The 27,759-nt window shown below is 22.3% G+C and overlaps 13 protein-coding genes across 13 annotated transcripts, besides 71 other annotated features; 8 read left to right on the top strand and 5 right to left on the bottom strand.

Annotated features, from left to right (window-relative positions):
* Window positions 1–133: part of a sequence feature (AT_rich) that runs on past the window's edge.
* Window positions 134–496: 363 nt separating this feature from the next.
* Window positions 497–521: a sequence feature (AT_rich).
* Window positions 522–787: 266 nt separating this feature from the next.
* Window positions 788–831: a sequence feature (AT_rich).
* Window positions 832–1,059: 228 nt separating this feature from the next.
* CMU_005310 (uncharacterized protein) lies at window positions 1,060–1,971 on the bottom strand (the record flags this gene model as incomplete). Its single annotated transcript, XM_002141921.1, has 1 exon — window positions 1,060–1,971. The coding sequence occupies one exon, from the start codon at window positions 1,969–1,971 to the stop codon at window positions 1,060–1,062; it is 912 nt and encodes a 303-aa protein (XP_002141957.1).
* Window positions 1,660–1,786: a sequence feature (GA-rich).
* A 316-nt stretch (window positions 1,972–2,287) lies between the features above and the next one.
* Window positions 2,288–2,341: a sequence feature (AT_rich).
* Window positions 2,342–2,728: 387 nt separating this feature from the next.
* Window positions 2,729–2,946: a sequence feature (AT_rich).
* Window positions 2,947–3,022: 76 nt separating this feature from the next.
* Window positions 3,023–3,046: a sequence feature (AT_rich).
* An 18-nt stretch (window positions 3,047–3,064) lies between these two features.
* Window positions 3,065–3,137: a sequence feature (AT_rich).
* Window positions 3,138–3,174: 37 nt separating this feature from the next.
* On the top strand, window positions 3,175–5,391 carry CMU_005300 (uncharacterized protein; the record flags this gene model as incomplete). The annotated part of the gene is made up of 1 exon (XM_002141920.1): window positions 3,175–5,391. The coding sequence occupies one exon, from the start codon at window positions 3,175–3,177 to the stop codon at window positions 5,389–5,391; it is 2,217 nt and encodes a 738-aa protein (XP_002141956.1).
* Window positions 3,909–3,958: a sequence feature (AT_rich).
* Window positions 4,050–4,116: a sequence feature (AT_rich).
* Window positions 4,160–4,210: a sequence feature (AT_rich).
* Window positions 4,255–4,433: a sequence feature (T-rich).
* Window positions 4,693–4,728: a sequence feature (AT_rich).
* Window positions 5,293–5,314: a sequence feature (AT_rich).
* Window positions 5,392–5,462: 71 nt separating the features above from the next.
* Window positions 5,463–5,486: a sequence feature (AT_rich).
* Window positions 5,487–5,516: 30 nt separating this feature from the next.
* CMU_005290 (40S ribosomal protein S28, putative) lies at window positions 5,517–5,926 on the bottom strand (the record flags this gene model as incomplete). Its single annotated transcript, XM_002141919.1, has 4 exons — window positions 5,517–5,723; window positions 5,756–5,772; window positions 5,816–5,843; window positions 5,903–5,926. The coding sequence occupies 4 exons, from the start codon at window positions 5,924–5,926 to the stop codon at window positions 5,517–5,519; spliced, it is 276 nt and encodes a 91-aa protein (XP_002141955.1).
* Window positions 5,776–5,810: a sequence feature (AT_rich).
* Window positions 5,845–5,866: a sequence feature (AT_rich).
* Window positions 5,927–6,087: 161 nt separating the features above from the next.
* On the bottom strand, window positions 6,088–6,582 carry CMU_005280 (uncharacterized protein; the record flags this gene model as incomplete). The annotated part of the gene is made up of 1 exon (XM_002141918.1): window positions 6,088–6,582. One exon carries the CDS (start codon window positions 6,580–6,582, stop codon window positions 6,088–6,090), a length of 495 nt encoding a protein of 164 aa, XP_002141954.1.
* Window positions 6,125–6,300: a microsatellite.
* Window positions 6,583–6,589: 7 nt separating the features above from the next.
* Window positions 6,590–6,706: a sequence feature (AT_rich).
* Window positions 6,707–6,819: 113 nt separating this feature from the next.
* Window positions 6,820–6,850: a microsatellite.
* Window positions 6,851–6,963: a sequence feature (AT_rich).
* CMU_005270 (uncharacterized protein) lies at window positions 6,934–7,542 on the top strand (the record flags this gene model as incomplete). Its single annotated transcript, XM_002141917.1, has 1 exon — window positions 6,934–7,542. The coding sequence occupies one exon, from the start codon at window positions 6,934–6,936 to the stop codon at window positions 7,540–7,542; it is 609 nt and encodes a 202-aa protein (XP_002141953.1).
* Window positions 7,414–7,454: a microsatellite.
* Window positions 7,540–7,626: a sequence feature (AT_rich).
* Window positions 7,627–7,733: 107 nt separating this feature from the next.
* Window positions 7,734–7,812: a sequence feature (AT_rich).
* On the top strand, window positions 7,811–11,164 carry CMU_005260 (uncharacterized protein; the record flags this gene model as incomplete). Its single annotated transcript, XM_002141916.1, has 1 exon — window positions 7,811–11,164. The coding sequence occupies one exon, from the start codon at window positions 7,811–7,813 to the stop codon at window positions 11,162–11,164; it is 3,354 nt and encodes a 1,117-aa protein (XP_002141952.1).
* Window positions 8,298–8,333: a sequence feature (AT_rich).
* Window positions 8,408–8,437: a sequence feature (AT_rich).
* Window positions 8,653–8,802: a microsatellite.
* Window positions 9,000–9,217: a sequence feature (AT_rich).
* Window positions 9,997–10,031: a sequence feature (AT_rich).
* Window positions 10,699–10,722: a sequence feature (AT_rich).
* Window positions 11,165–11,216: 52 nt separating the features above from the next.
* Window positions 11,217–11,314: a sequence feature (AT_rich).
* A 64-nt stretch (window positions 11,315–11,378) lies between these two features.
* CMU_005250 (ubiquinone biosynthesis o-methyltransferase family protein) lies at window positions 11,379–12,458 on the top strand (the record flags this gene model as incomplete). The annotated part of the gene is made up of 3 exons (XM_002141915.1): window positions 11,379–12,036; window positions 12,105–12,217; window positions 12,273–12,458. 3 exons carry the CDS (start codon window positions 11,379–11,381, stop codon window positions 12,456–12,458), a joined length of 957 nt encoding a protein of 318 aa, XP_002141951.1.
* Window positions 11,389–11,484: a sequence feature (AT_rich).
* Window positions 11,493–11,525: a sequence feature (AT_rich).
* Window positions 12,042–12,103: a sequence feature (AT_rich).
* Window positions 12,229–12,271: a sequence feature (AT_rich).
* Window positions 12,459–12,490: 32 nt separating the features above from the next.
* Window positions 12,491–12,538: a sequence feature (AT_rich).
* CMU_005240 (transcription elongation factor SPT4, putative) lies at window positions 12,531–13,026 on the bottom strand (the record flags this gene model as incomplete). Its single annotated transcript, XM_002141914.1, has 3 exons — window positions 12,531–12,669; window positions 12,730–12,940; window positions 12,990–13,026. 3 exons carry the CDS (start codon window positions 13,024–13,026, stop codon window positions 12,531–12,533), a joined length of 387 nt encoding a protein of 128 aa, XP_002141950.1.
* Window positions 13,027–13,042: 16 nt separating this feature from the next.
* Window positions 13,043–13,102: a sequence feature (AT_rich).
* A 52-nt stretch (window positions 13,103–13,154) lies between these two features.
* CMU_005230 (uncharacterized protein) lies at window positions 13,155–14,408 on the top strand (the record flags this gene model as incomplete). The annotated part of the gene is made up of 1 exon (XM_002141913.1): window positions 13,155–14,408. The coding sequence occupies one exon, from the start codon at window positions 13,155–13,157 to the stop codon at window positions 14,406–14,408; it is 1,254 nt and encodes a 417-aa protein (XP_002141949.1).
* Window positions 13,492–13,550: a sequence feature (AT_rich).
* Window positions 13,660–13,698: a sequence feature (AT_rich).
* Window positions 13,798–13,869: a sequence feature (AT_rich).
* Window positions 13,922–13,998: a sequence feature (AT_rich).
* Window positions 14,013–14,037: a sequence feature (AT_rich).
* A 54-nt stretch (window positions 14,409–14,462) lies between the features above and the next one.
* Window positions 14,463–14,487: a sequence feature (AT_rich).
* A 40-nt stretch (window positions 14,488–14,527) lies between these two features.
* Window positions 14,528–14,593: a microsatellite.
* An 8-nt stretch (window positions 14,594–14,601) lies between these two features.
* Window positions 14,602–14,903: a sequence feature (AT_rich).
* Window positions 14,904–14,939: 36 nt separating this feature from the next.
* Window positions 14,940–15,066: a sequence feature (AT_rich).
* A 19-nt stretch (window positions 15,067–15,085) lies between these two features.
* Window positions 15,086–15,160: a sequence feature (AT_rich).
* Window positions 15,161–15,222: a sequence feature (T-rich).
* Window positions 15,161–16,024, top strand: CMU_005220 (uncharacterized protein; the record flags this gene model as incomplete). The annotated part of the gene is made up of 1 exon (XM_002141912.1): window positions 15,161–16,024. One exon carries the CDS (start codon window positions 15,161–15,163, stop codon window positions 16,022–16,024), a length of 864 nt encoding a protein of 287 aa, XP_002141948.1.
* Window positions 15,523–15,551: a sequence feature (AT_rich).
* Window positions 15,969–16,205: a sequence feature (AT_rich).
* A 33-nt stretch (window positions 16,206–16,238) lies between these two features.
* Window positions 16,239–16,419: a sequence feature (AT_rich).
* Window positions 16,420–16,461: 42 nt separating this feature from the next.
* Window positions 16,462–16,489: a sequence feature (AT_rich).
* A 99-nt stretch (window positions 16,490–16,588) lies between these two features.
* Window positions 16,589–16,739: a sequence feature (AT_rich).
* Window positions 16,740–16,849: 110 nt separating this feature from the next.
* Window positions 16,850–16,880: a sequence feature (AT_rich).
* A 29-nt stretch (window positions 16,881–16,909) lies between these two features.
* Window positions 16,910–16,939: a sequence feature (AT_rich).
* Window positions 16,940–17,026: 87 nt separating this feature from the next.
* Window positions 17,027–17,073: a sequence feature (AT_rich).
* A 38-nt stretch (window positions 17,074–17,111) lies between these two features.
* Window positions 17,112–17,138: a sequence feature (AT_rich).
* Window positions 17,139–17,178: 40 nt separating this feature from the next.
* Window positions 17,179–17,216: a sequence feature (AT_rich).
* A 261-nt stretch (window positions 17,217–17,477) lies between these two features.
* Window positions 17,478–18,473, top strand: CMU_005210 (uncharacterized protein; the record flags this gene model as incomplete). The annotated part of the gene is made up of 1 exon (XM_002141911.1): window positions 17,478–18,473. One exon carries the CDS (start codon window positions 17,478–17,480, stop codon window positions 18,471–18,473), a length of 996 nt encoding a protein of 331 aa, XP_002141947.1.
* Window positions 18,474–18,510: 37 nt separating this feature from the next.
* Window positions 18,511–18,539: a sequence feature (AT_rich).
* Window positions 18,527–19,669, bottom strand: CMU_005200 (cytidine/deoxycytidylate deaminase family protein; the record flags this gene model as incomplete). Its single annotated transcript, XM_002141910.1, has 1 exon — window positions 18,527–19,669. One exon carries the CDS (start codon window positions 19,667–19,669, stop codon window positions 18,527–18,529), a length of 1,143 nt encoding a protein of 380 aa, XP_002141946.1.
* Window positions 19,007–19,032: a sequence feature (AT_rich).
* Window positions 19,142–19,185: a sequence feature (AT_rich).
* Window positions 19,668–19,832: a sequence feature (AT_rich).
* A 149-nt stretch (window positions 19,833–19,981) lies between these two features.
* Window positions 19,982–20,016: a sequence feature (AT_rich).
* Window positions 20,017–20,037: 21 nt separating this feature from the next.
* Window positions 20,038–20,369: a sequence feature (AT_rich).
* Window positions 20,370–20,386: 17 nt separating this feature from the next.
* Window positions 20,387–20,469: a sequence feature (AT_rich).
* Window positions 20,470–20,531: 62 nt separating this feature from the next.
* Window positions 20,532–20,552: a sequence feature (AT_rich).
* A 24-nt stretch (window positions 20,553–20,576) lies between these two features.
* Window positions 20,577–20,616: a sequence feature (AT_rich).
* Window positions 20,617–20,789: 173 nt separating this feature from the next.
* CMU_005190 (DEAD/DEAH box helicase family protein) lies at window positions 20,790–27,221 on the top strand (the record flags this gene model as incomplete). The annotated part of the gene is made up of 1 exon (XM_002141909.1): window positions 20,790–27,221. The coding sequence occupies one exon, from the start codon at window positions 20,790–20,792 to the stop codon at window positions 27,219–27,221; it is 6,432 nt and encodes a 2,143-aa protein (XP_002141945.1).
* Window positions 21,340–21,377: a sequence feature (AT_rich).
* Window positions 24,456–24,476: a sequence feature (AT_rich).
* Window positions 24,763–24,794: a sequence feature (AT_rich).
* Window positions 27,222–27,252: 31 nt separating the features above from the next.
* Window positions 27,253–27,321: a sequence feature (AT_rich).
* Between the last annotated feature and the right edge of the window lie 438 nt (window positions 27,322–27,759).

The following is a 27,759-nucleotide window of genomic DNA, read 5'->3' as shown; positions in this document are numbered from 1 at the left end:
ATACAAATATAGATAAATTAATCATACTCAATATATTTTCTTAATATTTATAATTTTATTCATTAAGCTATTCAATAATATATAAAATCAATTATATTTTAACAATTTGCACATTATATTTAATAATTATTAAGGGTCAATAAATTATATTTGAGATCTTTAAATAAAATATATCTCTATATTAAATAAGTTCCTCTTTTATTAATGAATATTTAATTCATTATTACTGCTTAGTACATTTTATAAAATTCCCGAAATAAATTAGAAAAGAAAATTAATAATTTACCTTATTAATATCTACCTTGTTAATCTTATTCTAATAAGAACAATAATAAAATAATGTCTTATTTCAAAATAAGACTTCTAAACATCTAAAAATTGATAGTTAATATTTCATTAATTACAAACGAAAATAGATATAACTATAAACAATTAACCATTAATCATTAACCATAAACTATTTGAAATCAAATTTATCTAGTATTCATACTGATACTAATTATAAAAAAAAAAAAATTTAAGTATTAGTGATAATATATCATAATTTATGACCAAAATAATTATCCCATCATTATAAACAATCACTTATTATTAATAACATGTATTCCAGAATATTTTCTCCAATTCCTTATTAAGATTAATATTTATGAAACTTGAGAATATAAATCATCATCACATATTACCAAAAAATATTTAGTATATATAATTCACCAATAGAAAAAAAATAAAAAAGTTGATATTATACCTAGTAATATCTTAAATAGAAAATTCCAATAAATGACTTAAGAATAATTAAATATTAATCTTCATTTTATCAAATATTTATTATTTCTCTTATTAGTTATAAAAACTATTATACATAAATAGACATCTTCCCTTTATCCTTGTCTAAATGTCTTATATAGGTCCCCTTATAAATTTCGTGAATATCAATTCTAATAATATTACCATTACTTTAAAATGACATTCAAAATAGTAATCAATACATAAATACTTTATAAGATACATTCGATCAATTAATGGTAATAATCCATTATGTAAATTTGGCACTTAAGATATCTATTTTACTTCATTAAAGAATCTTTGCCTTGTTAGTTCTCTATTAGCTTCCGCTCTCTCTTTTTCTTCAAGAGTCATACTTGAGAAAATACTTTGCAATAAACTTGATGCTTCCATAGAAGCTTGTTTCCTTTTGAATTCTTCCTCTTCAAATAATAAAGCCACCTCTTCACATATCAATAATTCCGCTAATTTTCTATCTACTTTTGATTGAATATATTCTAATCGCTGTTGCAGACTCTCAACTTTATCTAGGATTCTTTGATGTCTCACATGTAACTTATTCACTTCGCTACTTTCCACCTTACTTTCATTTTCATTGTGTACTTCAGTATTTCCGACACCTGAAGATTCAAGATATTTCTCAGTTCTAAATAATATCTTATATGTCTGTTTGAGAATAGACGACTTTTCTTCTTTTTTTCTTTCCCAAGAATTTAAACTACTAAGTATTTGCATACAAATTATTCTTACATCTAATAAGGAATTCATACTAAGTAACTTATTACGAAATTGTTCATCACTACTTGAATCACTTTGTGATCTAACAGTACTACCTGAGATAAGACTAATATTACCATTATCTAAGGAAGTACATCTTTCTTCATCTTCACCATCTCCATCATTTCCTCTATCATCTTCTTTACTATTTCCTTTATCATCTTCTTCATCACTTCTTTCACTATCTCTTCCACTATCTTCTCCATCATCTCTTTCATTGTCTTCTCTATTTCCACCAATCACTTTATTAATACTGGACTTGAGATTTGGGTCTTGCAAATTTTCACCTTCATTTGGGGTAGCCATCAAAAACGATACATGATAAATTTTCATATGTAAAACTCCATAGTTGAAAGTGGATAATGCTAAAGCTAATATTGAGAAGATAAATAAGTATACATGGAACTCCATCCTAAATACTATTTGGTTATATATTACCTTATAAAATTGTCTAATTTCTTAATTTAAAGTAAGTTTTATAACAATGTTCCGAGTCTTAATACTAATAATATCACCTTTTCCTTAAAATATCCACCCACTTGCGTTTTAGGGATAAAGAGGGGAAAGGGGGGCTAACTGGAGAGACAAGTTCATACTTTATTAGAGTAAATATAGAGTGACTTTATATTATCGAAATTACATTAATTAGAGTTGAATATTTCAAACAATAAGAATAAAGGGAGTGTGTATCTAAGCTAAAATGTTTCTTAAGATACAGAAAAAAAGGATTATTATTTATAATTTTAATTATATTATTAATATATCTAATATTACATTATAAGAGATCATTATTATTGGAGTTTTCCAAGTTACATCTTGAATATAATAATATTAAGCTATATTATCCTAAATATGAACATATTAGGAAGTAATATATAGTTAAATATTAGAAGAATACTACTTTCATTTTCTGTATTTACAAATAGGATCACTAATTTAGGTAATATCTTGTTATTTTTAATAAACTAGATTATCCCTAATAGTATTATTGTAATAATATATAAAATGTAGGTTTATAAGTTCCTTAAATACCTATCTCTAATAAATATAAAATAGAAATTAGATAAAATTGTCTCGATTAGGCGCGAGTTTCATGTGTAACATTTGGTACCCATTATAGTGGGTGCAAAAAATTGTAGCATGTATTAACATTATAAAATAAGGGGAGATATTAATTTGATAATTATATTTAAAACAAATTAGAATATTTAGTAATATTGTTAAATATTAGGATATATTTGTTACATATTAGGATTACTTTATAATTAGATCTATATTTTACTTTAAAAGTACAATAATAATACTGAAATAAAAATATAAATGATTATATTAAGGAATTTTAAAATTAGACTTACTAAAATATACAATAAATATTAATCTAAATAAGACAAATTTAGATATTTTCATTGCGGTTCTAATAAAATTTTTATTAATGCGCTGTATAATTACTGTGGTAATTGGGAAATAATAATTAATTTATTATTAAGAAGGATTTAATAGCAAGTATATTAATCTAAATTAGAAATATTTTATATAAAAATAGAAAAAAAAGTTAATAAAAGAAATGATATTAAAAAGCTTTGGGAAATATTGAAACTAAATAATATACTGAAGATGCATATATTAGAATCTACAGATAATAAAATAAAATATTCTGAAAATATTGAATTAGAAATTGGATCTAATTCAAATTATTTAAATGTAACAAATAAATCTGAAGATCTAGATTTATCTACTAATTCTAATAAGTTAATATGGTCTGAAATAGGTCAAGTAGTTTCTTCAGATAGAAAACCACATTATAGTTTATCATCAATATTACGTAGAACAAATCTTTTTCATGAAGAATTTGATATTGAAACACCTATTGAATATAATGATATATCTAGAAGTTCTAATTCAAATGAAAATGAATTTCGTAAATCAAAGACATCTGATATATTAAAGGTTACTGATATTATAAAAAGTGTACATCGTGAAGAAATTAAGATATATTTAGATGAAATAGCATCTTTAAGATCTCAAATACTACATATGAATTTTTTAGAAGAAGAGAGACAGATAAAAATTGAAAATGATATACATAATAATTATTTTAAAACAGAACAAGATATTAAAATTGATGAATTTGAAAGGAAATATAATCCTAATTACCTAACTAAGGAATTAGTTACAAATATACATAATATTTCAAGTATTGAATATAACAAAAGGTATTTAGAAAAAATTGTAAATGTAAATATAACAATTAAAGATGAATTGAATAAAATGGAAAAAGTTGAATTATCTATTGAATCATTAAATCCTTTACATATTAATATAGATAAATTAGATATGGATGAGTCAAGAAAATTATTTATTATTAATGATGAATTTCTTAATAAAATTGAAAATTTAACTAAAAGGAATAATTTACTTTTAAATGAAATTGAAAGATTATCTAAACAAGAAAAAGATTTATTAATTGAAAATGAAAGACTTTCTAAAACAAATAATGAATTTATAAATAAAATTGAAGTTTTTAACATTAGAAATAAAGAATTATTAAAATTAAATGAGAATTTAACAATTGAGAATAAGGAATATATTAAGAGGATAGATAATATATTAATAGAAAATAATAATTTATTAGATAAAATAAATAAATTAACAGAATATAATAAGAGATTATCAAAAGATTCTGAAAATTTATCTAATAATAATAAAAAATTAATAGATGAAATTAATTATTATTGTAAATACAAAGATGATTTATTAAATAATATTAATAATGAAACAAGATATAATGAGAAATATAAAAGTGAAATTGAAGATTTATCTAAATATAATAAAGAATTATTAGAAAAAATTGAAATAATATCTAATAATGAAAAAGAATCATTAAAATTATTAGATGTTATTTCTAAGAAATATGAACAATTAAGAAATTGTTATATGGAACAAAATTCAGAAATGCTTAAAATACAAATTACTTTATGTAATGAACAAAAAAATAAAGTATATATTGAAGATTCTTTAATAATAGCTAAATCAAATATAACTAAATTAGAATCTCAAATAAATGAATTAAATAGTGAATTAAAAAATAGTAAAGAACAATTATATAAACAAATAGAAGATTATGATTCTCGCATAAAATTTTTAAATAATGAATTTAAAAATTTAAAAGATCAACAAGAAATTCTTGAAATTTATATGGGATATATGAATGATTTATATATTAATAAGCAGGATGTTAATTATAATGAGGAATTTGATAAATATCAACAAGATATTCAATATATTTTCCCAAATGTTTATAATTTTGTTGTTAATACTTTTAAATATTTAATTTCTTCAACAGAATATTCAAATTTTGGATTTTATAATCCTTCATTAGTGAAAATACTAACATCTTATTTATATATATCTCCTAGTGAATATAAAGATAAAGAAAATAGAAAATTAATAAATACATCAGAATTATTAGTTATGAATAATATGATTGGTAATAAGAAGAAAATTAGAGATATAGAATATACTAGTTGTACAATGACTAGATTTAGGAATGAAATATCAATACTTAGAAATCAGAATCACGCTATTAAACAAAGGCTTAAATTACGTGAATTAGAAATAGATAAGCTTCGAAGTGAATTAGGAGATCTTAGAAATAAATTGGTTCATAATAAAAGTTCATCTATATCCCTTAATATGAAGAGAACAGGTAAATATGATGAAGATATTGGATACTTAAATAATAATTATAATATAACTAATACATATTCATCAAAGGATAAATGGCAACATATTCTCTCAGTTATAAATAATTTTAATGATTCATATATATAAAGAAAGAAAAAAAGGAAAATTCTAATTCTTAAGATTTCTTTCTTCCTTTCTTTATATAAAGTAGATCTAACAAATATATTATATTAAAAATAAATGATAGGAAATAGATAATTTATTATGTAGTCCTAACGTAATCTACGAGCTTCTCGTTCTGTCTCTAATAAAGATAATATGTCACCTTCTCGTACTGGTCCTCTTACATTACGAATAAGTGATCTCCCAGCTAATTCTGCTTCTCCAGACATAAATTGTACACGAACCTGAATAACACCACCACGAGAACCTGTACGACCCAAGATCTTTTCAACTTTAGCAAGCTTTGGTGTTGAATCCTAAAATAAAAAATCATTAAATTGCAATATACTTCTATATAGAATATATCTCATAATATATTATACATTATATTTAAATCATAATAACTTACCATACTTATTTAGATTACAAGGAATAATCTTTAAAAAAAAAAAAAATTATAGCAATTAATGAATTTAGGACTTAATAAAATAAAGACGTGACACGTGCTGTCACAAGACATCTACTCTTTGTTTTCTTTTTTTTATTTTTCTTAATATTTTAGTTAACACCGCTTGCGGTTTTTAATAACATAAGTCAAAAGTGTAAATAAGAACATTGCGATTTTAATATTTTCTTTGGGAAAGTGGAAAGTTTCTTGAATTTAATTATAATAAATTGACATTAATTAAATTCTGGTATAAGTATCCATTCATAAAATTTTATTGGTTCAGTTTGTAAATTTATTATTTCCTTATATAATAAATTATTTATACCTGTTTGAGTTATTGTATTTTTTTGTGTTATATTCTCATTTTTACTTATTGATTTTGATATTGAGTTTATATTTTTATTATCTAAATTGTTATTACTTAGTTCCTTTATTCTTTTTCTTATAATCTTTAGTTGATTTATATATCGTTGAAGAGATTTAATAGATTCCAATATATTTAATTCTAATTTGGTTGCTCTTTTATTAAGTAATTGTATTAGACATACATCTAGATGTGATTCTGTATTATTATTAATTAAGTTATTTGTTTCAATAATACCTTCTTTTATATTTATTGATTTATTTCTATAATCTTTATTACTTGATAAAATTAGATTATTTATCATTAACATAATTCTCTTAGTACTTGAATTTATAGATGATTCTAAAAGATCTGAATAATTCATATTTGTGAAATTTATATAAATATATATAACTTTTTAATAAATAAAATTCTATATTAAAATATTTTTTTTTTAAAGCTAATTATTAATATAGAATTTAAATACTATATATAATATATATATTTAACATATACCTATAAACTGATTTATAAGGCTTTCACGTGTGCATCATTTTTTTTTTCTAAATAACACACAAATATAACAAGCTACAAATAAAGAGGTTCAGAACATAGAAAATTTAAAAAAAAAAAAAAAAAAAAAAAAAGAGAAATTTTATAATATATTTAGAAATATTAAAAGTATAGTTATAAAAATTTTATTATTTTATATATATATTGATTATTAAGTAAATAAATGAAATATAATAAATTATTTTATTTAATTCAATTTAGATCTATATACTTTATAACCTGTAGATTATGGTTATTATTATTATTTATCCCCTTTATACATATAATATTTTCACTTTATGAAGAAGATATACATAAGTTAAGAAGTTCAAATACAAGAATATTAATAAATTCTAATGAAATTAATAATTTGAGCTATTCTATTGCATATTCTTTAGTTTCACCTGAAAAATTTTGGTCATATAATATACAACAAATATCTACAGTATCTCCTGGTTCAAAAAGAAATTTATTAATCATTAATTGCCCTTCACTTAATTTAAATCAAGTAATGTTTATTTCAATTTCAGATTCTATTGGGAATAATGAATATTATCATTATTCATCTTATTTTTCAAAAATGAGTATAAAACAAGAAAGTTGGTCCGGAAAAAGTGCATGGATTTTAAGAATATCTTCAGATATATTAGCATATACTATTAATAATGAACAAATAAATAAATCAATAAATTTAAGAATAAATAAGATTATACCAAATACTAATGAGAATTGGTATAATACTTATAATGAACATATCAAAGATATGTCTATTATTCCCCTTTGGATATCCTAAAAAAATGTTATTATATATATTTTAATGTTTTTTTTTATAAGGAAATTTATAAATGTATTTACTAAATTTTAATAGTTTATAATTGTGTGTGTAGGAATACCCCCTAAGATTTTTTATAGGATTACACAAATACCCGCCTTATGTAAGTCAATATTGGTCTTTTTTTTCCCCCTTTAATCTAAAATAAGAAGATATTTTCTTTATTATAAGAAATAGAAAAAAAAAAAAATTAGATGGATATAGAATTCTATATAAAATAATATTTATAATGCATACAACTGATGAAATATTGGAATCATCTGCGAATAGTGAGGAAAGGACAAATTATAATGAAAATGCTAAATATAAACAATTAGAACAAAAAATACAACGATTAGAAAAGTTGGTAAAATCAAGGGATGAAGCATTAAATGAAATGTATGAACTTGAAAAACAAAAGAATGAAGAAATTGGAAATTTGAAGATTCGTTTAAGAAATGAAAGTAATGAAGTTGCAAAATATCAAACCATGGAAGAACAATATAAAATAGAGATAATACGATTACAAAGTGGAATAAATGAATTAGAACATAAGAGTACTATGTTACATAAATTGCAAGTAGATTCATCATCACCAAAAAGAGTTGAAGAAGTTTTAACGGAACATGAATCATTATATCAAGAAATTGCTAATTTAAGATTACAGATATCTCAACAGGAAGATACAATTATACTAAAAAATAAAGAATTATCTGAAATAAATGAGAAAATCTTGGATATAAATAATCTATTAGATAATTTATATAATAATAGCAAATTTTTGGGTAAGAATAATGAAGTTGATAGTGATATTTTTAAATGTTTACCTAGTGAATTTTCCAATATGAATAATAAAAATTTACAAATAAATAAAAATGAAACAAATAAGATCATAAATAGAGTTGAAGATTATTTTAATAAATTAAAGATAATGGATGAATATTTACAAAATAAGTTAGAAGATATAAAGTGTGATTTACTAAAAATTTTAAGATTTACTCTTGCAATAATTATTGATGAAAATACTTTAGATGAAGATATAGAAAAAATAAAGGAGAAAATACTTGAATATTTAAATTTAACAAAATTTTCTAATGATATAATAATTAAAGATAATAATCTAATTAATAAAGATGAGAAATTAATTTATAATAATTTCTTGAATAAAATTAAAGAAATAAAGAATAAAAATGTTAATATAAATAATAATAATGATATAGCCCATAAAATAATAGAAATAATTGAAGATAAATCAGTATTAATATTGCAACCTTTACCACCAACACCAAGTTTAGATGATGAAAGAAATTTTATATTAAAATGTATAGAGAGTGAATATCAATGCTTATGTAGTTATTTGAATTATATTATAGAAGGAGATGATAATATTAGATTATTTCTTATAAAAGGAATGATGGAAAGTATTTTTCAGAAAGTTGATAAAAAATTAGATAAATCTATTTCATATGATAATAATAAAGATTCATTAAATATAAATGAATTGAGAATAAATAAGAATTTGAAATTAATTGAAGATTTAATTATTAGATTATTTTGTTATATATTAAATGATAATATTGAAGAATTTTTGAATATTTTAAAAAATATAAATAATGGGATTTATAATATAGAAGAATATAAAGATATAAATATATTTGAAGATAATTCCAGTAATATTAAAATGGATATTGTAAATATTTTAGAATTATTAACTAAGGAAACTATTTTTATATTATTAGAATATCCTTTACTTTTTGGTTGGACAGGTATTCATATATTAGTATATAGGAATCAAATAGATATATTACATTATCTTATTAATATTAATCAAGAAGAAATTTCATATGTTGTAAATTGGCGTAGTATGTCTGGATTTACCCCTCTTATGTTGGCAGTAACTAAAGGTGATATTTTATTAATATCATTATTATTAGAAAATGGTGCAGATGTTAATAATATTGATAATCGTAAAAATACTCTTTTACATATTTCAGAAGATAAAGATATTCAACAAATACTTATAGAACATTTTATTGAGATATCTTTACAAAATTCATCAGGACAATTACCAAAAATTGTATTGAATAATTTATCTTTAATAGATAAGAATATAGATAATATTTCTAATAATATAGATATAAATAGACATAACATTATTAATACATCAGATAATACAAATTATGATGAAGATATATCTTTACCTGAAACACCATTATTATCATATAGAAAATTTGATAGTACATTAAAAAGTGATGATTTAGATATGATTGGTATAGAATCAAATTGTAATAAAGTTAATTTAACAACTATTTTTAATGGTATTGAATTAGAATCTACATGTAAAGATGATTTTTGTGTATTTTCTACACAAGAAGAATTAAATGAAGATAATAATACTGAAAAGAGTGGTTGGAATGTTTTTGGATTTGTTACTGGAAATAATTCAATAAATAATATATATGATTATAAATGTAGTGATCATGCAGCAATGGAACAAAATCCTGAAAAACTTGAAGAATTAGGATTAACAATATATGAAAAAAAAAATAAATTATGGAGTGATATTGTAATAAATTTTACTTCACGTGGTTTAGAATCTTCATGTTTTCCTCCACCACTTGATTGTTCAAGTATTTTTAGACAGATATTAGTATTAACTTCTGAAAGAATAGCACTTTATCAACATACACCATTAAAATTATTACAAGCAGCACCTATTATTGATGTAGAAGAATTAGCTATACCACAAGCTTCAAATGTATTATTATTATTAAAAATTGATGGATGGGATGATATATTATTAGAAATTAGACGAAGAGATGAATTTTTAGAAGAATTTACTACTATATATAGAACAATAACAACTCCATCAGATATACTTCTTTCTCAAGCAACTAATATAAATAATGACAATGAATTATCTGATAATGAAGAATATAATAATTCATGGTTTAGCTTTATAATTGGATCTAGAAATAACAAAAAGATTGATGAAAAAACTAAAAATCTTTCACCAGCTCGTGTTAATGCATTAAAAAATCTTATTGCAGTATATGGTGAAAATCCTCCAATTTCAAAAGAAAAAGATAATTTAATTGGTTTATTTAATTCTATAAATCAATATGCTTTAGTACTTGCTTTAATAAATAATAATAAATTTATGCTTTTACCTCATAGATCAACAAGTTTACTTGTTTCTATACCAACTTATCATTTTGGATTTTTAAATATATGTCTTAATCCATCTAAAGTTTTAATAAATCCTTTATATAAAGATATTGATGAAGAAATATCATCAAATAATAAAGATCAATTTTGGAAAGAACGTTTTTTTATGCTTAGATCAGATGGTTATTTATTATGGACTCAACATCCAAATGATACTGTAGCAAATGCAACAATCCCTATAAGATTAATTAGGCAAATACGTGTTTTTAATTTAATACCTAAGGTTCAAGATGATATATTACCATGTTTTGCATTAGATTTTACTCATGGTAGTAGTCCTGCCTCATTAATTCTTTATAGTGATGATATTAATGGAAGAGATATATGGGTAGAACGTATACATAATGTTCGAACTATTATTTCAAATGATAATTAGGGAATAAATTCATATCTAAATTATAATTTAGAATTAGAATTAGAATTGGATCTTTTTTATATTAATAACTAAATTTATTTGTAAATATTTATTTTGTACCTTATATTTTGTATTTATTTATTATAGAATAACAAATATATTACATATTTAGTTCAATAAAATCCCGGAATGATGTACTTATATTAAATATTTATCCGCTATAAATCTATTAGAAATGTTTATACAAAAAATATTATATAACTTTAACTTTAATTATAAAAATATTAATAGTAAATCATTACATAGTAAATTATATATTTATAATTCTTATAAAAAATATACTACGGGGTATATTTTAAAAAATAAAAATGTAAAATATTTACATAGTACAGTTGATGAAAAAGAAATTAATCACTTTAATAAATTTTCTAGTGAATGGTGGAATCCAAATGGTATATATAAAGGTTTACATTGGTTAAATAATTCTAGAGTAGAATTTATTAAAGAAGTTGTTACAGATAAATATAATTCTCTAAGAGGTCCACTTTATAATTTGAGGATAATGGATATTGGTTGTGGTGGTGGATTATTATCTGAAAAATTAGCTAAATTAGGTGGTGATATATTAGGTATAGATTTATCATACCCTGCAATTAAAATAGCACTTAAACATGGACAAGATTATTATAATAATAACCTAAATATTACTGAATTACAAAATATCAATAATCTAAAAGAATATTTGAAAAGTGCAATCATACCAAATAGAATTTCTTATTATGTTGGTGATATAGAAGAAATTTCATCAATTGCCCCTAATTCATTTGATATTGTTATTGCATCTGAGATTATTGAACATGTAAGAGAACCTAAACAATTTGTCAAGTTTATAGGTAAGTTTATTTTATAATAAAATAAATATTTTCAATATTTATATATATATATTTATATTATTTATTAGGTCAAGTACTTAGAAATAATGGAATAGCTATTTTTACAACTATTAATAGAACACTTTTAAGTTATTTTCTTACTATCACAATAATGGAAGATATTTTGCAAATAATTCCAAAGGTAAGTATTAGTATTTATTTAATTCAAATATATTATAAATATTACTTTTTATTAGAAAACACATACATGGGAAAAATATATAAAACCAAATGAATTAGATAGGTATGCTTTCTATGCTGATATGATAAAAATAAAATCTAGTGGATATATATTTATTCCTGGAGTAAATTGTTTTGTTGCATCAAAATATATGGATTTTTGCAATTATTTTTGTGCTTATAAAAAAACAAAAGATCAATAATTAACAGATCTTTAAATATTCTACGGTTACTGTATAAATTTAGATAATAAAAAAAAAAATCTTTCTAAATATTTAATATTCATCCTCATAACCTCTATTATCATACATTAAATCACCACTAACAGAGACAGCATAACATCCAGGAGTAACATCTGTAATGCGATTATATCTAGCTACCCATGAAAGTTCAGGTTTAAGCATAGATATCATCCTTCATAAGATTTTATTTAGTAAAGATAATGTATCAAAGTAAAAATAATAATATACATACCCTTTATATGAAGTTGTTGTACATGAATTAACTTTATGTCTATCAAATTCCATTGCTAAATGAGTACAGTTTGGACAACCTTTTTCATAAAATTGTTGATCACTTAAAATAATACGACATGATAAACAAGATCTTAAACGCATAACATAGCGTTCTTTCGGAATAATACTATTAGTTTTACTATCTTTGACATTAAGAATTTTTCTTGCTCCTATAAAAATTAATTACAAATTCTACAAATATATATTGAATATCCTTACCTGTTGGAACTGCAAAAAATAAATCATCCTCTTTCATTTAAAACTTTTCTTTCTTTTTTATAATAATAAGTAATAGATATTAAGATTTTTTTTTTTTTTTCTTTTTTATAATACCGCTAAGATTAACTCAAACTAAGAGTATTATATTAAAAGATATTCTTTAAAATGGAAGAAAATAGATATATTTATATAGATATTGTAATTGAAAAAAGTAATCTAGGGGGGAGGGTTATTTTTGAATTATCACGTGATGTAGAGACAGATATTTTAGATCTTTTTTGTCAACTATGTAATGGTATTAAATGTGAGAAAACTGGTAAAAATTTGAGTCATACTGGTAGTCAATTTTTTTATATTAAGAAAGGTCAAATAATTAAGGCTAAAAATAAATTAGATTATATACCTATATTAAATAAGAAATTGGATCATCTAAAATATCAGAAAATATCTAATATAAATATATCTACGGCCCTGTTAGTCATACCAAAAGATATTAAAGAAGATATATTTACATTTTATATTATATTAGGAAATATAATTGAAGAAAATAATAAATATATTGTTATTGGAAAATGTATTTTTGGAATGGATATTATTAAAAATGTAGAATTAATACCAGTTGATACTAAACATTATCCCAAAAGTTTAACTTATATTTCTGATAGTGGTCAATTAAATTATTCTGATATTAAATTATTAAAAAATAATACAAAAGAAGGATATATAAGTACTAATAATAAATTTGACAAATACAAATCATTTTTATTATCAGAAAAATATATTCCAGATCAAATTCAATCTAGTAAACTAATTAATAAATTATTTGATATAAACCTTAATATTAGAAAAGTTATTCTATTAAATAAAAATGAATTAAAAAGAGAGAGAGAGGATATACTTGATAAATTTGGAGCAATAGTTAGAGATGATAGAATTATATCTTTAAAATTTGAAAATAATAAAATAAATCATCGTTTTAAAGATTTTAAATATTTAAATAAGAAATATTCAGATATTTGTGGGAATAATAATTATTATAATAATATAACTATAGATCAAACATCGAGTAATAAACCTATAATATTAGATATTAAGAAGATAAATGGTTCTTCAAATATTCAAGATAAATTTAATTTTAATGAACAAATATATAATGAGCAAATGAGATTAATTATGTCAAAGGATAATGATATTGAGTTATTAAGAATCAGTCATAAACCTAATGATTCTGCTAAAAAAAGATTAATTGAGATTTATACTAAAAGTAGAAGTATTATACCAAAATCTCAAAAAGAAATAATAGGAACAAATATTAATCATATTAATTCTAAGAATTTAGAATATAATCGAATAATTGAGAAGTTTTTTGGTAAACATTGTACTGAAATTAAAAGGAATCTTGAGAAGGGTACAGCCTAAATAATATTATTGAATAGTAAAATCATTCTTTATTCAGATAAAAGTATAAATTGGAAAAATTTTAATATTTATAATATTACTCTAAAACTTAGTAATTAATCAATATATTGATATATTTAAATAATAAATCTATTTATAATGATAATCTAATATTAATATATAACAATAATATATAATATAAGAATTGAAAAAGTTTATAATAAAATTCATTAATTTATTAGATTATTTCAATTTAGTTATATATCTTTTATTTAATAAATATAAATATCTTAATATTTAATAATTATTATCTTAAAATTAATCTATACCTTAAATGATATTGTTTATTATTTAATAATTAAAATATAGATTAATTTTTAGATTATCAATTTTATACTTTTATTTAAATTATTTAAATATATATTTTAAATATTAGCTAAATAATACTTAATTCTTAATATTTTTATTTATCTAAATATAATGAATTATTATTATTAAATAATTAATAAATATAAAGTAATTTTAAAGTAGATCTAAAATTAGATCTTTTAGTTTTATTAAGTATTTCAAATTATTTAAATACTCTAAAAGTTACATATATAATTCTAAATATATAAAAGGGTAAATATATAATTTAAAATTTCTATTTAATAGATTTAGATATTACAATATTTTATTTCAGAAGCGGTCCTATTACCTATATATATTATATTATCATTTATATAATACTAAATTAATTTCTTTTTTCACTTTTAATTAAGAATATTAATATTATGATAATAAAAAGAAAAAGATATTATAAAGATGAATTTATAAGTCAAAATAAAAAAAAAAAGTGGAAATTAGATAATAATTCTAAAGGTATTTTAATGTCAATAAGTGCAGATTCTCGAGCAACTACAGCTTTTAAAGATATAGTAGCTATATTCAATGATATTAGCCCTATTGAAGATATTTCAATAGTTAATAATAAATATGATGTAAATGATAATTTACAATCTGAAATCTCACAATTACGTAGTAATATTGAAAGATTTTCTTTAATAGGAAATATTTCTCGATGCTTGATATTGATAAAATTTGATAGAACCGAGGATTTACCATCTGAAATAGTTGCAAAAGTTATGAATAAAGCATATAATGAATATATTAATAATAATAAATCTTCATATTCTAATATATTGTCATCAAGATTTATTAGTAGATTAATACCATTAGATTATATATGTATACCATCATCAAATGAATTAAAGAATATTTTAAAATTTGCAATTATAAAGAATTTCCCTTACTGTTTTATATCAGGTAAGGGTAATGATATTGATTATTTGAATAAAAATGAAAATCAAGAATACAAAATTTCATGGTGTTGTTGTTATAGTTCTAGACATAATAAAATATCTCTTAAACGACAAGTTGTATATGATATATGTTCTGAGTTAATATGGGGTATAGAATCTAATATATATGATAAATTAAAGAAGATATATCCAGTAAACCTTGAAAATCCTACAAAAACTATTTTAGTAGAAGTAACAGATAAATTTTGTGGTATTTCTATTGTGAATGAATATCATAAACATTTTAAATATAATTTACATCAAATTATGAATATAAAATATTTGAATAATGATTAAAATATTATTCAATTATTATATTTCAAGATAATAATTTATTAAAATATATAAATATTAATATTTTATTTATATACTAAGTTTTAATTTATAATTTTTAGTAATTTTAATTAAATAAATAAAAGTAATATTAAACATTATTGGTTTTTTTTTTGTAATAATAAAATATGTATATATATATTAACTACTTCAGTGAATTCTATCTATAAAGATTGGCTTTAATAATATAATTTCACTATTTTTAAAATATTTTAGATTAATTATTATACTAGTTTATTGGATAATAATAATTATATACAATATTATTATTAAATTTTAAGATTTAAGCTTGTATATTATTAATTTTTTTTGATATTTTCATAAATTAATGTTTAAATTAGAAAATATTAATAATAATACAATATACTTTCTGCATATTGAAAATCTCAAATTGAGATTTGAATTATTGTAATTATATTTTTATAAATTCAAAGATAGTAGAAAATCAGATTGTAATAACTTTTTACAATAATTTATTCAGTTGAATTGTGATATTATGGTATAGTGGTATTATGGTATTATGATATCATAAAATATATTTTTTTCTTCTTGTATATTTAAAATATTAACTTTTAAAATACTAATCTTTATTATTGGAGTATTATTTTTGGTATCTATAAATATTTAAATCTTGTTTATTTTTAACTTTGTAAATATTTTTTTTATAAATATTATTATTGAAAGTAAAGATACTAAAAATTTCCACTTATATTGTAATTTTGGTTATTTTAATAATTAATCTATGTCTCAAATACTTTTTGTTCTAAACAAAAAAGAACTTGATAAAACTAATATAAATTTATTTTGTATTTTATTTTTTCAGATAAGAATTATTTAAGAGAAGTCAAGAATATATTTAAAAAAAAAATAAAAAAAATTCACCTAATTAGATTATATTAAGATTAGAAATCTTATTTATACTTAGTGTAATGATATATTTTTTTTTTCCCAAATACACTTGTAATGAATATATTAAAAATTATAATTAATAGATGTAAAATCTAATATATTAAGAAATGTGCTAAATCTCACTTTAAAGTTCACTAAAGTGTATTTAATAAAAAAAAAAAAAAAAAAAGGTAATTAGTAATAGAAATTTAGACTAAAAATCTCTGAAGTTAAAATAATAAATTAAATAAGATAATTAATATAAATTCCCTTTTTTTCTAATTTTCTAAGGTAGTAATTATGTGATTTCATTTTAAAACTTTGATTATAAAAAAAAAGGAGTATAATTTTGATGTAATAAGTATAAATCTAAGTGTTACAAAGTGACATATAAAGTCCTAATATTGCTAATATTATAGGAGCTGCAAACATTACCGCTTGGAATTAAGTGGTGCAAAACGCAGCTATTATAATAAAGGATTATAGATTACTTTATTAAGAATAAAGACAGATTAATATTATATTAGAAATGCCACCAAAAGGTCAGGCTAAAGCTGATAAGGGACAAAAAAAACTATTAGAAAAGCAAAAACAGAAACTAATAGAAGATAAAACATTTGGATTAAAAAATAAAAATAAAAGTAAAAGTGTTCAAAAATATATAAAATCAATTACTTCTCAAGTTCATGGTGGAAAAGGTAATCAAATTAATAATGAAGCTAAAATAGCACAATCAAAGGAAGAGAAAAAAAAACAGATGCAACAACAAGCATTACTTGCATCAATATTTAAAGGAACAGAAAATATTAAAAAAGTATCTATTGAGGATACTAAGAAATTTGATCCAACTACAATAAAGGCAGAACAAAAGATTGATCTTTATATTGATCAAAGGGATCAAAAAATGAATAATTCTGGTCAATTAAAAAATCCTTTAGCAGTTGAACCAACAATATTTAGTACAGATATTATTTGCAAATTCTTTTTAGAAGCTGTTGAAAAAAAACAATATGGATGGTTTTGGGTATGCCCACAAGGAGGAGATACTTGTAAATATCGTCACTGCTTACCAAAAGGATATATACTTAAAGATGATACTGAATATGATGAAATAAATGCTGATAATGAAGAAACAATTGAAGAAAAAATAGAAAGAGAAAGACTAGAATTATCTGGACCTGGAACACCAGTTACATTTGATACATTTATAAAATGGAAAGCTAAAAAGGATGAGGAAAAGAAGACTGAAAAAGATAATAAAGTAGCTGAATTAAAAATACGTGGGAAAAACTTTATGTCTGGTAAGGATCTATTTGTCTATGATCCATCATTATTTGTTGATGATGAAGATGCTATTGAAGAAGACTCTTATGAGAGAGAAGAAGATATTTTAAGTGATTATGATGAAATTAAAACTGAAATTGAAGAACAATCTTGTTTAGATATAGATAAAAATAATATACAAGATATTCAAATTAATGAATCAATATTTCAAAATGATGTAGAACTACCTGAAGATGAATAAATATTAGATTTTGAAGATATATATAATATTAGGTATGAATAATTAATAATAAATTAAATAAATTTACTAGAATTATGAAATTGTATTACTTCAACATTTGAATTATGTAAAATATCTATAGATGTTGGTCTATTCTCATCCATTAGATATTTAGTTGAATAAATAACTTTAATTATACCACATTGTATTATATGTTTTGCACATGTTAAACAGGGTAAGCATGTTACATATAAAATTGAATCTTCACATTTATCTTTTCCAGCATAGAATAAAACATTAGATTCTGCATGTATACAATTACAATATTCTAAATTTGTTCCATTTATTACATTTATATTAGTACACCGTATACATCCTCCTTCAAAACAATTAGTTGTTGCAGTAGGAGTACCATTATATCCTGTACTTATTATTCTATTATTTTTAACTAATACAGAACCAACCTTACGTCTTATACAATTAGATCTTTTTGAAGTTAACCAAGCTAATTTCATAAAATATTCATCCCAACTTGGTCTATGTATAATATTAGGAATATTAATATTAATTAATTTATTTTCTAAATCTTGTATATTTTCATATCCATATAAATGATAATCAGCATTATTCATTAATTTTCTTATAGAATAATCACTTTTTTTGTTTTCATAAACCAAAAATTCAAATAGAATATTTTTAAGATATTCATTATTTAAATAATATTTATAAATATCTTCATTTAGTAAATTATTTGTGTGTTTATGTTCGATATTGTGATATTTATTACAATATTTTATAAAGCGACTAGAAGTTGAATCATCTATTGATAACAAGAAAAATGATGTCTTTTGTAAAATCTCTAATTCTGATTCTTTTGTAATAGGAGATATAACATAATTATATTTCCAATTAGATAGTAATAACTGGAAAAGTTTTATATTAAATGAATTATTCCCAATTTTATTTAAATCTTTGTTTTGTTCTTTTTGATCATCAATATCAGTATTTATAGAATAATTATTAGATGTAATATCTATTATACAATTTTCAACTTTTTTGGTATTATCTTCAGGTTCAGTATTATTATCTAATTTTAAAGTATCATGTAAACTATATTTAGTTAAATTTATATGCTTGTATCCATATTTATTTACTAATAAGTTTACGAGAGTTTCTTTACCAGAACAAGCAGTACCTACTATTCCAATAATAGTCATTTATAATAATATTAGTTAAAATTTCTTATTTCCTTTAAAATATATATAGTTTTAAAATATATTATTAAAAGCGCGTAATATTGAGAAATTATTAAAAATGATATTTTTTGTAGGATTAAAGTTTTATTTGTATTAACTTTATATATAAATAAATTTATATATTGATAGTAATAATGCATCATAGTATTATCAGTTAAGGAAATAATTTAGAGTATATTTCATTAACTTATATTTTTTGGTGGCATTAACATTTATATGAATGATGCCCCACGTGTTTAATTAATAACCTAAACATTAACCTAACCCAAAATCTTTATTTTAATGATTATATCTAAATAATTTAAATAGAAAGAAGAAGATATCTTTAGATAAAATATTATAATATTTATATTCTTAATTTTTAAAGGTAATATTCAATATTTTTGGTAACTTTAAAATATAATTTCTTTTTTTTTTTTTTTTATAATTTTATTTATTAAAATAATATACTTTAATAATACATACTAATACAAGTAATTTACTAATAAAAAAAAAATAATATTTATAAGATATCTAAAGAAAATTTCTTTAATATTTTATATATTATACTTGGATTTCGATTTTTATTTATATAATAGCATATATATAATATTAATAAATTGTTTTAAAAACTATTGTGTTTATTAAAATATAATAAATTATATAGATTTCTTAAATAATTGTGTTTATGATACTCAGTTTAAATATTTTATTAAAAGATTTATTTATGATTATCACACAATATTAATATATATCTATAATTTTTATTAAGAAATTAAAATGTAATAGAACTAAAGATAATATATTGAAGATATTTCTGTAATATTTAATTGTAAATGTTGACTTTTTTTTTTTTTTTTTATTTCTTATATCTGTTACAGATATCTACATAATAACTTTAAATATTAATATACTTATTATTTATATTACAAAGTATTTTTAGTAGGCTAAAGTATTAAGATGAATTAGATAATCAATATAATTAATGTTATTAGTCCTAGTTACTATTTGTAAGGAAATTATACAATATTAAGTTCTTAATTTTTTGTATATATCGCGGTTGAAATACAAAATTTAATTTATATAGTAAACAAAATATTCTATGATAAATGAAAATGAAGACATTTACCTTTATCCAACATTGTATAAAATATGGTTAGATATAAGTAAATTAGGAGTAGATAATATTGAATCAATAAAATGTAACCCTGAATGCTTAAGGAATAATTTCGAAGTAATGTGTCGGATTGTAGACGATATTTTAATTACATTTGGTAATATAAATAATACTAAAGATATTGACAGAAATAAGATAACTACTGATCTTATTGATTTATTGGGTGATACCAGAATTGAATTAATATTTTATATGATAGAAAATGTTAAGAAGCTAAATTCTGAACTAGAGGCACTGAAATATTACTATAGTATGAATATAAATATGGATAATAAAGAGGTTGATACCCATAAACTACTTTCTTCTCTTTCATTTATTGATATGGATAATTTAGATATGTATAATTCTCATAAAACAATTAGAACTAAGATGCCAATTTCAAATACTGATAATTCTGAAACAAAATTTTCAAGTTTAAATGAAAATATGAGCAAAAAAGTAGAACATACTTTACCTTCAATTAATTTGAATGAGGATTTAAATTTTTCTATAAATAATAAAATTAATTTATTACAAGGACAAGTGCATAACAAAACTGAGTTATATGAAGAAGTTTATATTGCACCTCCAAATAATAATATATCTATTAATACTTCTAGTGGAAATATTGTATCAATAAAGGTATTACCTAGGTATTTTTGGGATGTATTTGAAGGTATTTCACATTTTAATACTATTCAATCTTGTGTTTTCAAAAGTGCATATAAAACATCTGAAAATGTTTTAGTTGCAGCACCTACAGGAGCAGGAAAAACAAATATTGCACTTCTTGTAATATTAAGAAGTATTGAGACATATCTTCAATCATTAGGATTACAATGCAATTCTTCAAATTTGATTAATTTGGGAGCTAAGAATTTTAAAGTGATATATATTGCACCAATGAAATCTTTGGTAGGAGAAATAACTAGAAAGTTTACTAAATCATTAAAACATATTGGATTAAAGATAACAGAGCTTACAGCTGATGTTGTTATATCTAAGAAGGATTTAAATGAATTTCATATAATTGTGACAGTACCTGAAAAGTGGGATATTTTGACAAGATCTACTTTATCTGGACCTTCAGATAATACAACCTTCCTTAATACTATACAATGTATCATTTTAGATGAAATACATATGTTAGGTGATGAAAGAGGTCCATCTGTAGAAGCAATTGTTGCACGTACAATAACAAATATAGAAATAACTCAAAGCAAAGTTAGACTAGTTGGATTATCAGCAACATTACCGAATTGGATGGATTTTGCAGAATTTCTTCATGTATCAAAAGAACATGCATATTATTTTGATTTAAAATTTCGACCAGTACCATTAGAAAATACAATAATTGGAATATATGATCCTGTAAAAAAATACAGCTATACAGCTACCAAAAATATAAATAATAATTTGAGGGAGAATACAGATTTACCTCAAAATAAAAGTTTTGATGATATAATCAATGAAATTCTATTTTCTAAATTAAAAGAAACATTATTAAGTGGAAATCAAATTCTTGTATTTGTTCATTCACGGAATGAAACAATTGTTACAGCAGAATATATTAAGAGTAGACTAAATGAATCGGAATATATATTTAAAAATACAGAAGTTTCAAAAATAGAAAATAAATACATTGAAATACAAGATGACATGCCATTTTTATATAAGAACTTAACTAAGAATAATACTGATTTGAATGATAAGGAGATGAATGATTTTGTTACATATAAAAAAATGGTTGCAAAATGTGGAAGTCCATGGATTCAAGATTTATTTAAATATAGAATTGGAATTCATCATGCTGGTTTATTACCTTCACAACGTCGATTAAGTGAGAAATTATTTGCTAGTGGTATAGTAAGAGTACTAGTCACAACTGCAACACTAGCTTGGGGTGTGAATCTTCCAGCTCATCAAGTTATAATAAAAGGGACAGATGTATATGATAGTAAAAATGGTCGTTATAAAGACATTGGTATTTTAGATATTTTACAGATTTTTGGTCGTGCTGGACGTCCACAATTTGATATTTTGGGATCAGCTATACTATTAACCAAGATAAACAAATTACATCATTATGTTAGGCAACTAACATACCAAGTTCCTATAGAGTCATTATTAGGAAGAGGTTCTGAACTTTGCAATTTAATTAATACAGAAGTTTGTAGAGGTCTAATTTTGAATTTTGATGATATAATGCGCTGGATAAAATATACATTTTTTTTTGTACGTATTAGAAAATCACCTTTATATTATGGGTTAACACATGAGGATATACTAAATGATTATGATTTTATTGAATCTCTGAAAAAAATTATAATGAATTCATTATTAAGTTTACGAAATTCTAAGCTTATTCGATATAATATTACCAGTAGTGAAATATATGCAACACAAAATGGGAGATTAGCTTCCAAATATTACATTGACTTTGTTACAGCAAATATATTTAGAGAAATGCTCATAGACAACAATTATAAAAGTAGTGAAGATCTCAATGAAGTAATAAATTTTGGTGGTTTTAATTTGTCAATTATAAAATATATGAAGGATGATATTGACATATTATTAACTTTGGGTTCTGCTACGGAATTTTCTAGTATGATATCTAGAAATGATGAAGTTTATGAACTCGAAAAAATAAAATTAAATCCTTTTATATCTTCACTTTTAAAAGGAAGAATACTTGATGTGTTAGATACAAATGTAAAAATAATGTTATTATTACTAGCATGCACAGCAAGAATTGAAATAAAAACCCCAACATTGATTCTTGACTCATGTTATATTATACAAAATTCAATTAGACTATTAATGTTTATGTTTGAAATAGTTCAACTAACTCCATCAAATGTAGCTGAACAAGCTTTTAGAATACTAGAATGGACAAAAATGATTCGAATGCGCATGAATTACAATGATTGTATGCTGAGACATTTTGTATATCACTATTCTCTAAATAATAATAGATTAAATATTGAAACAGAGTATATAATTGGAAAGCATAAGAATATTGGGCCCTTGAAGTTAGATTCTATTATAAGATTAGAAAATTATGCTCATTGGGATATTATTAAGGAATATTCAATTAGTGAATTGAAAGATATTGTATATTCTGAAGCATCACGTGTTTTACATTATATAAAAATTGTACCTAATATTATTATTGAGAATATTAATTTAGTCCCAATTTCAGTAAAGGTTGCTAAATTTGATTTAAAGTTGAAACCATCATGGCAATGGGTAGACCGTTGGCATGGAATGCATGAATCATTCATTTTATGGATAGAAAATCCAGATAGTGGTGGGATAATTTACTCTAGTTCATTTGTTATACAGAAAAAAAAAGTCAACGAATTGCTTGTAATTAGTGAATATATTCCAATTCCAATTCCTACTCCATTCCAATTGATTATTAGGATTATATCTGAGAAATGGGTAAATTTATCATTTGAGAGTACAGTAAATTTCAAAAGTATAGTTGATGAGTTTAATTATAGAAGTTCATTATATTATTCAAACATTTTATCTAATTGTAAAGATTCACTTTCAAAGCAGCATTTTACTTCTGATTATACACAATTATTAGATCTGCATCCATTGAATATTAATATATTAAATATTCCTTTGCTAGAGGAATATTATAATCAAGTTAAAAAAGTTATATTTTTGAATCCTATTCAAACTCAATTGTTTTATATTTTATATCACACTAATGAAAATATTTTTCTTGGTGCACCTACTGGTTCCGGAAAAACAATGATTGCAGAAATAGCTATATTTAGGACACTATTTAAATGTACCAATAATTTAATTCCATTCAGTAATTGTATGAAAGATAAACCAAGAATTGTTTATATCGCTCCTTTAAAGGCACTTGCAATGGAAAGATATAATGAATGGAAAACTCTATTTAACAAATATTTAAATATAAATATTTTACTTATTACTGGAAACACTAATCCTACTGCAAAGGAGCTATTTGAAGCATATATATATATTACTACACCAGAAAAGTGGGATAGCTTAACAAGACGTTGGTGGAGTGAAAAAAAGTCTTACATAAGAACTGTGCGACTTGTTATATTTGATGAAATTCATCTTTTAGGTCAGGAACCAAGGGGTGCAGTTATAGAAATTTTAATTTGTAGAATGAAATTTATGAATAAAGTTATTGAAAAAACAAAACAAGTAGATACATGTAGTGTATGCTCTTCTATAAGGATAATTGGTCTCTCAACATCTTTGGCAAACTCAAAAGAATTGGCATTATGGATGGGGGTTTCAACTGTTGGATATTTCAACTTTACATCTGCGATACGTCCAGTACCTTGCACTGTTTATATTTCAGGGTTTTCTGAAAAGCACTACTGTCCTCGTATGTCTACAATGAACTTACCTATGTATCGTTTCATTAAGGAACACTCTGCAAATAAACCAGTACTAATTTTTACATCTTCTAGACGTCAAACAAGGTTAACTGCATTAGCCATAGTACATTTTTGCTTATTTGAGAACAATACAAACAAATTTATATCTTTAAATAGTAGCGATGAAGTTCGAGAGATAGCATTATCAGTAAGTGATAATACTTTAAAGCAAACATTAGAATTTGGTATTGGGATCCATCATGCAGGTATGAAGGAGAATGATAAAACACTAGTGGAGTATTTATTTCTCAATGGTAAAATAAAAATAGTTGTTTCTACTTCTACTTTAGCATGGGGGGTAAATTTCCCTGCTTATCTAGTTGTTGTTAAGGGTACAGAATTTTACGATGGTTATAAACAGAGATATGTAGATTATCCAGTTACTGACATTATTCAAATGATAGGCCGTGCTGGGAGGCCCCAGTTTGATTCAAACGCTATTGGATACATTATGACCTATGAACCTAAGAAGCAATATTATAAAAGATTTTTATATGATCCTTTACCTCTGGAATCATCACTGCATTTGAATATACTTTGTGAAGTAATTAATGCAGAAATTTCAGCAAGATCTATAAGAAATAAGCTGGATGCAATTCAATTCCTTTTTAACTCCTTTTTATTTAGAAGGATTATCTTAAGCCCTGGATATTATGATCCAAATATTTTTCAAGAGGATTATTCTATAAGTATAGTAAATAATGATGTAAATTTAAGATATTCACTTATTTCTAAAATATTTGGGAAAATGATTGATAACGTAATTGAAACATTAATTGAAAAACGATGTATACAAATTTCTACAGGAGAATCAATTTGTGATACTATTGATAAAACAGATTCTTCTAAATATTCTTGGACGGACTTATATGGTAGTAGTATTACTAGTCAAGATTCTTTATGTAATTTGCAATATTTTATTCCAACTTTTTTGGGACAAGTTTCTGCATTTTTTTATATAAAATGTGAGACTACTGAATTCATTGAAAGCGAACTGTATAATAAGTTTGTAAATCCAAATAGAGATGTTTTCAAAGTTGGTCATTTTCTATATGGTTGGGTAGATATTTTGAGATTTCTATGCAAAAGCACTGAATTTAATTTGCATCCTGTTAGGCACAATGAAGATATAATATGCACGAAACTGTATAAAAAGTGCCCTCTTGGAATCCTTCCATATGAGACTATGCAAAGTCCCTACCAAAAAGTGTTTTTGTTACTTCAATGTTATTTATTTGGGATACCTGTTCCAGTTATAGATTTTGTAAATGATATACATAGTATACTGGAGCAACTAGATCGTATTATACAGGCTTGTTTATATTTAAATGTATTTGGAAGAATTAAATCGTACAGTGCTTTTTTATCTATTCTATGTGTTCAACAATGCATTAAACAAAATATTCATCCTTTCCAGTCAACACTATTGCAAATTCCCTTTATTGAAACTCTTGATGATATAAAATATATCAAAAGAAATTATAAAGTAGATACGTTTCACGAATTTATATACAAGTCTAAATCGTGTCCAAGCACTAAAAAGATTTTATTTCCAAATAATATAGATTCTGTAGAAAGTATTTTCAGTTGGATTCTAAGTATACCTATTTTTAAGATTGATTCATCAATTCAAGCAAGTTCTAAAGATCCTACTTGCAACTCTAATAATGAAGTAAATTGTCTTTATATTCAAATTATACTTGATCAAAAGTCCCATATAAGATGGTCCTCAGAATTCTGGTTTGCTATCGCTACTATTAAGGATGATAAGATCTTGCATATATCAAAACTTCATAATTCTGATTTTTCACTTGAAAATAATATTCTAATTTATTCAATAAATCTTGAACTATCTGTTGAATTTATTTCATCTGGCATTATTGCATCGATCAATTCAGACAAATACATGGGACTGAGTATAGAAAAAGTGGTCTGCTAAACTAAGGTTTTTCTTTAATTTGATTTGAACGTTAAAAAATTCAAATAATTTTTTATTTTTGCAAATTTAATCTATATAACATTTTAAAAGATTAATATAAGTTACCTATTTGAATTTACTCAAAATTGATCTATTGGGAGCCCTTAATACATTTTTTCAGCTACAAACTAAACCAATAGTAGTATATCAAGTATATTACTGTTTCAGAAATATTTATTTTTAAAAATGTGAACTTTGCTTCAAAATATTTAATTTGATGTACTTTATAGAAATTTTGTATGTATTTTATACTGAACTCTACTGTTCTTTAGTTTACAAGGTTTGTTATAAGTATTATGAAGATTTTCACCCAAATTGTAAACTTATTACTTTTTTCTTATTTCATAATCCCAATTTGTTCTTACTATATATTGAAATCAATAGAACATTATCTATATAAGTAGCTTTTTGAAACAACTGTTTCTATATTTTTTTGCCTGATTAATTGCTTAAATTAGCTAGCAAAGTTACCTAATACAAGTATAATTTGCGAATGATC

The sequence above is a fragment of the Cryptosporidium muris genome, genomic scaffold (genome assembly GCF_000006515.1).
Source record: "Cryptosporidium muris RN66 scf_1106632354001 genomic scaffold, whole genome shotgun sequence".
NCBI classification, from domain to species: Eukaryota; Apicomplexa; class Conoidasida; order Eucoccidiorida; family Cryptosporidiidae; genus Cryptosporidium; species Cryptosporidium muris.
This window is presented reverse-complemented; position numbering and strand designations above follow the sequence as displayed.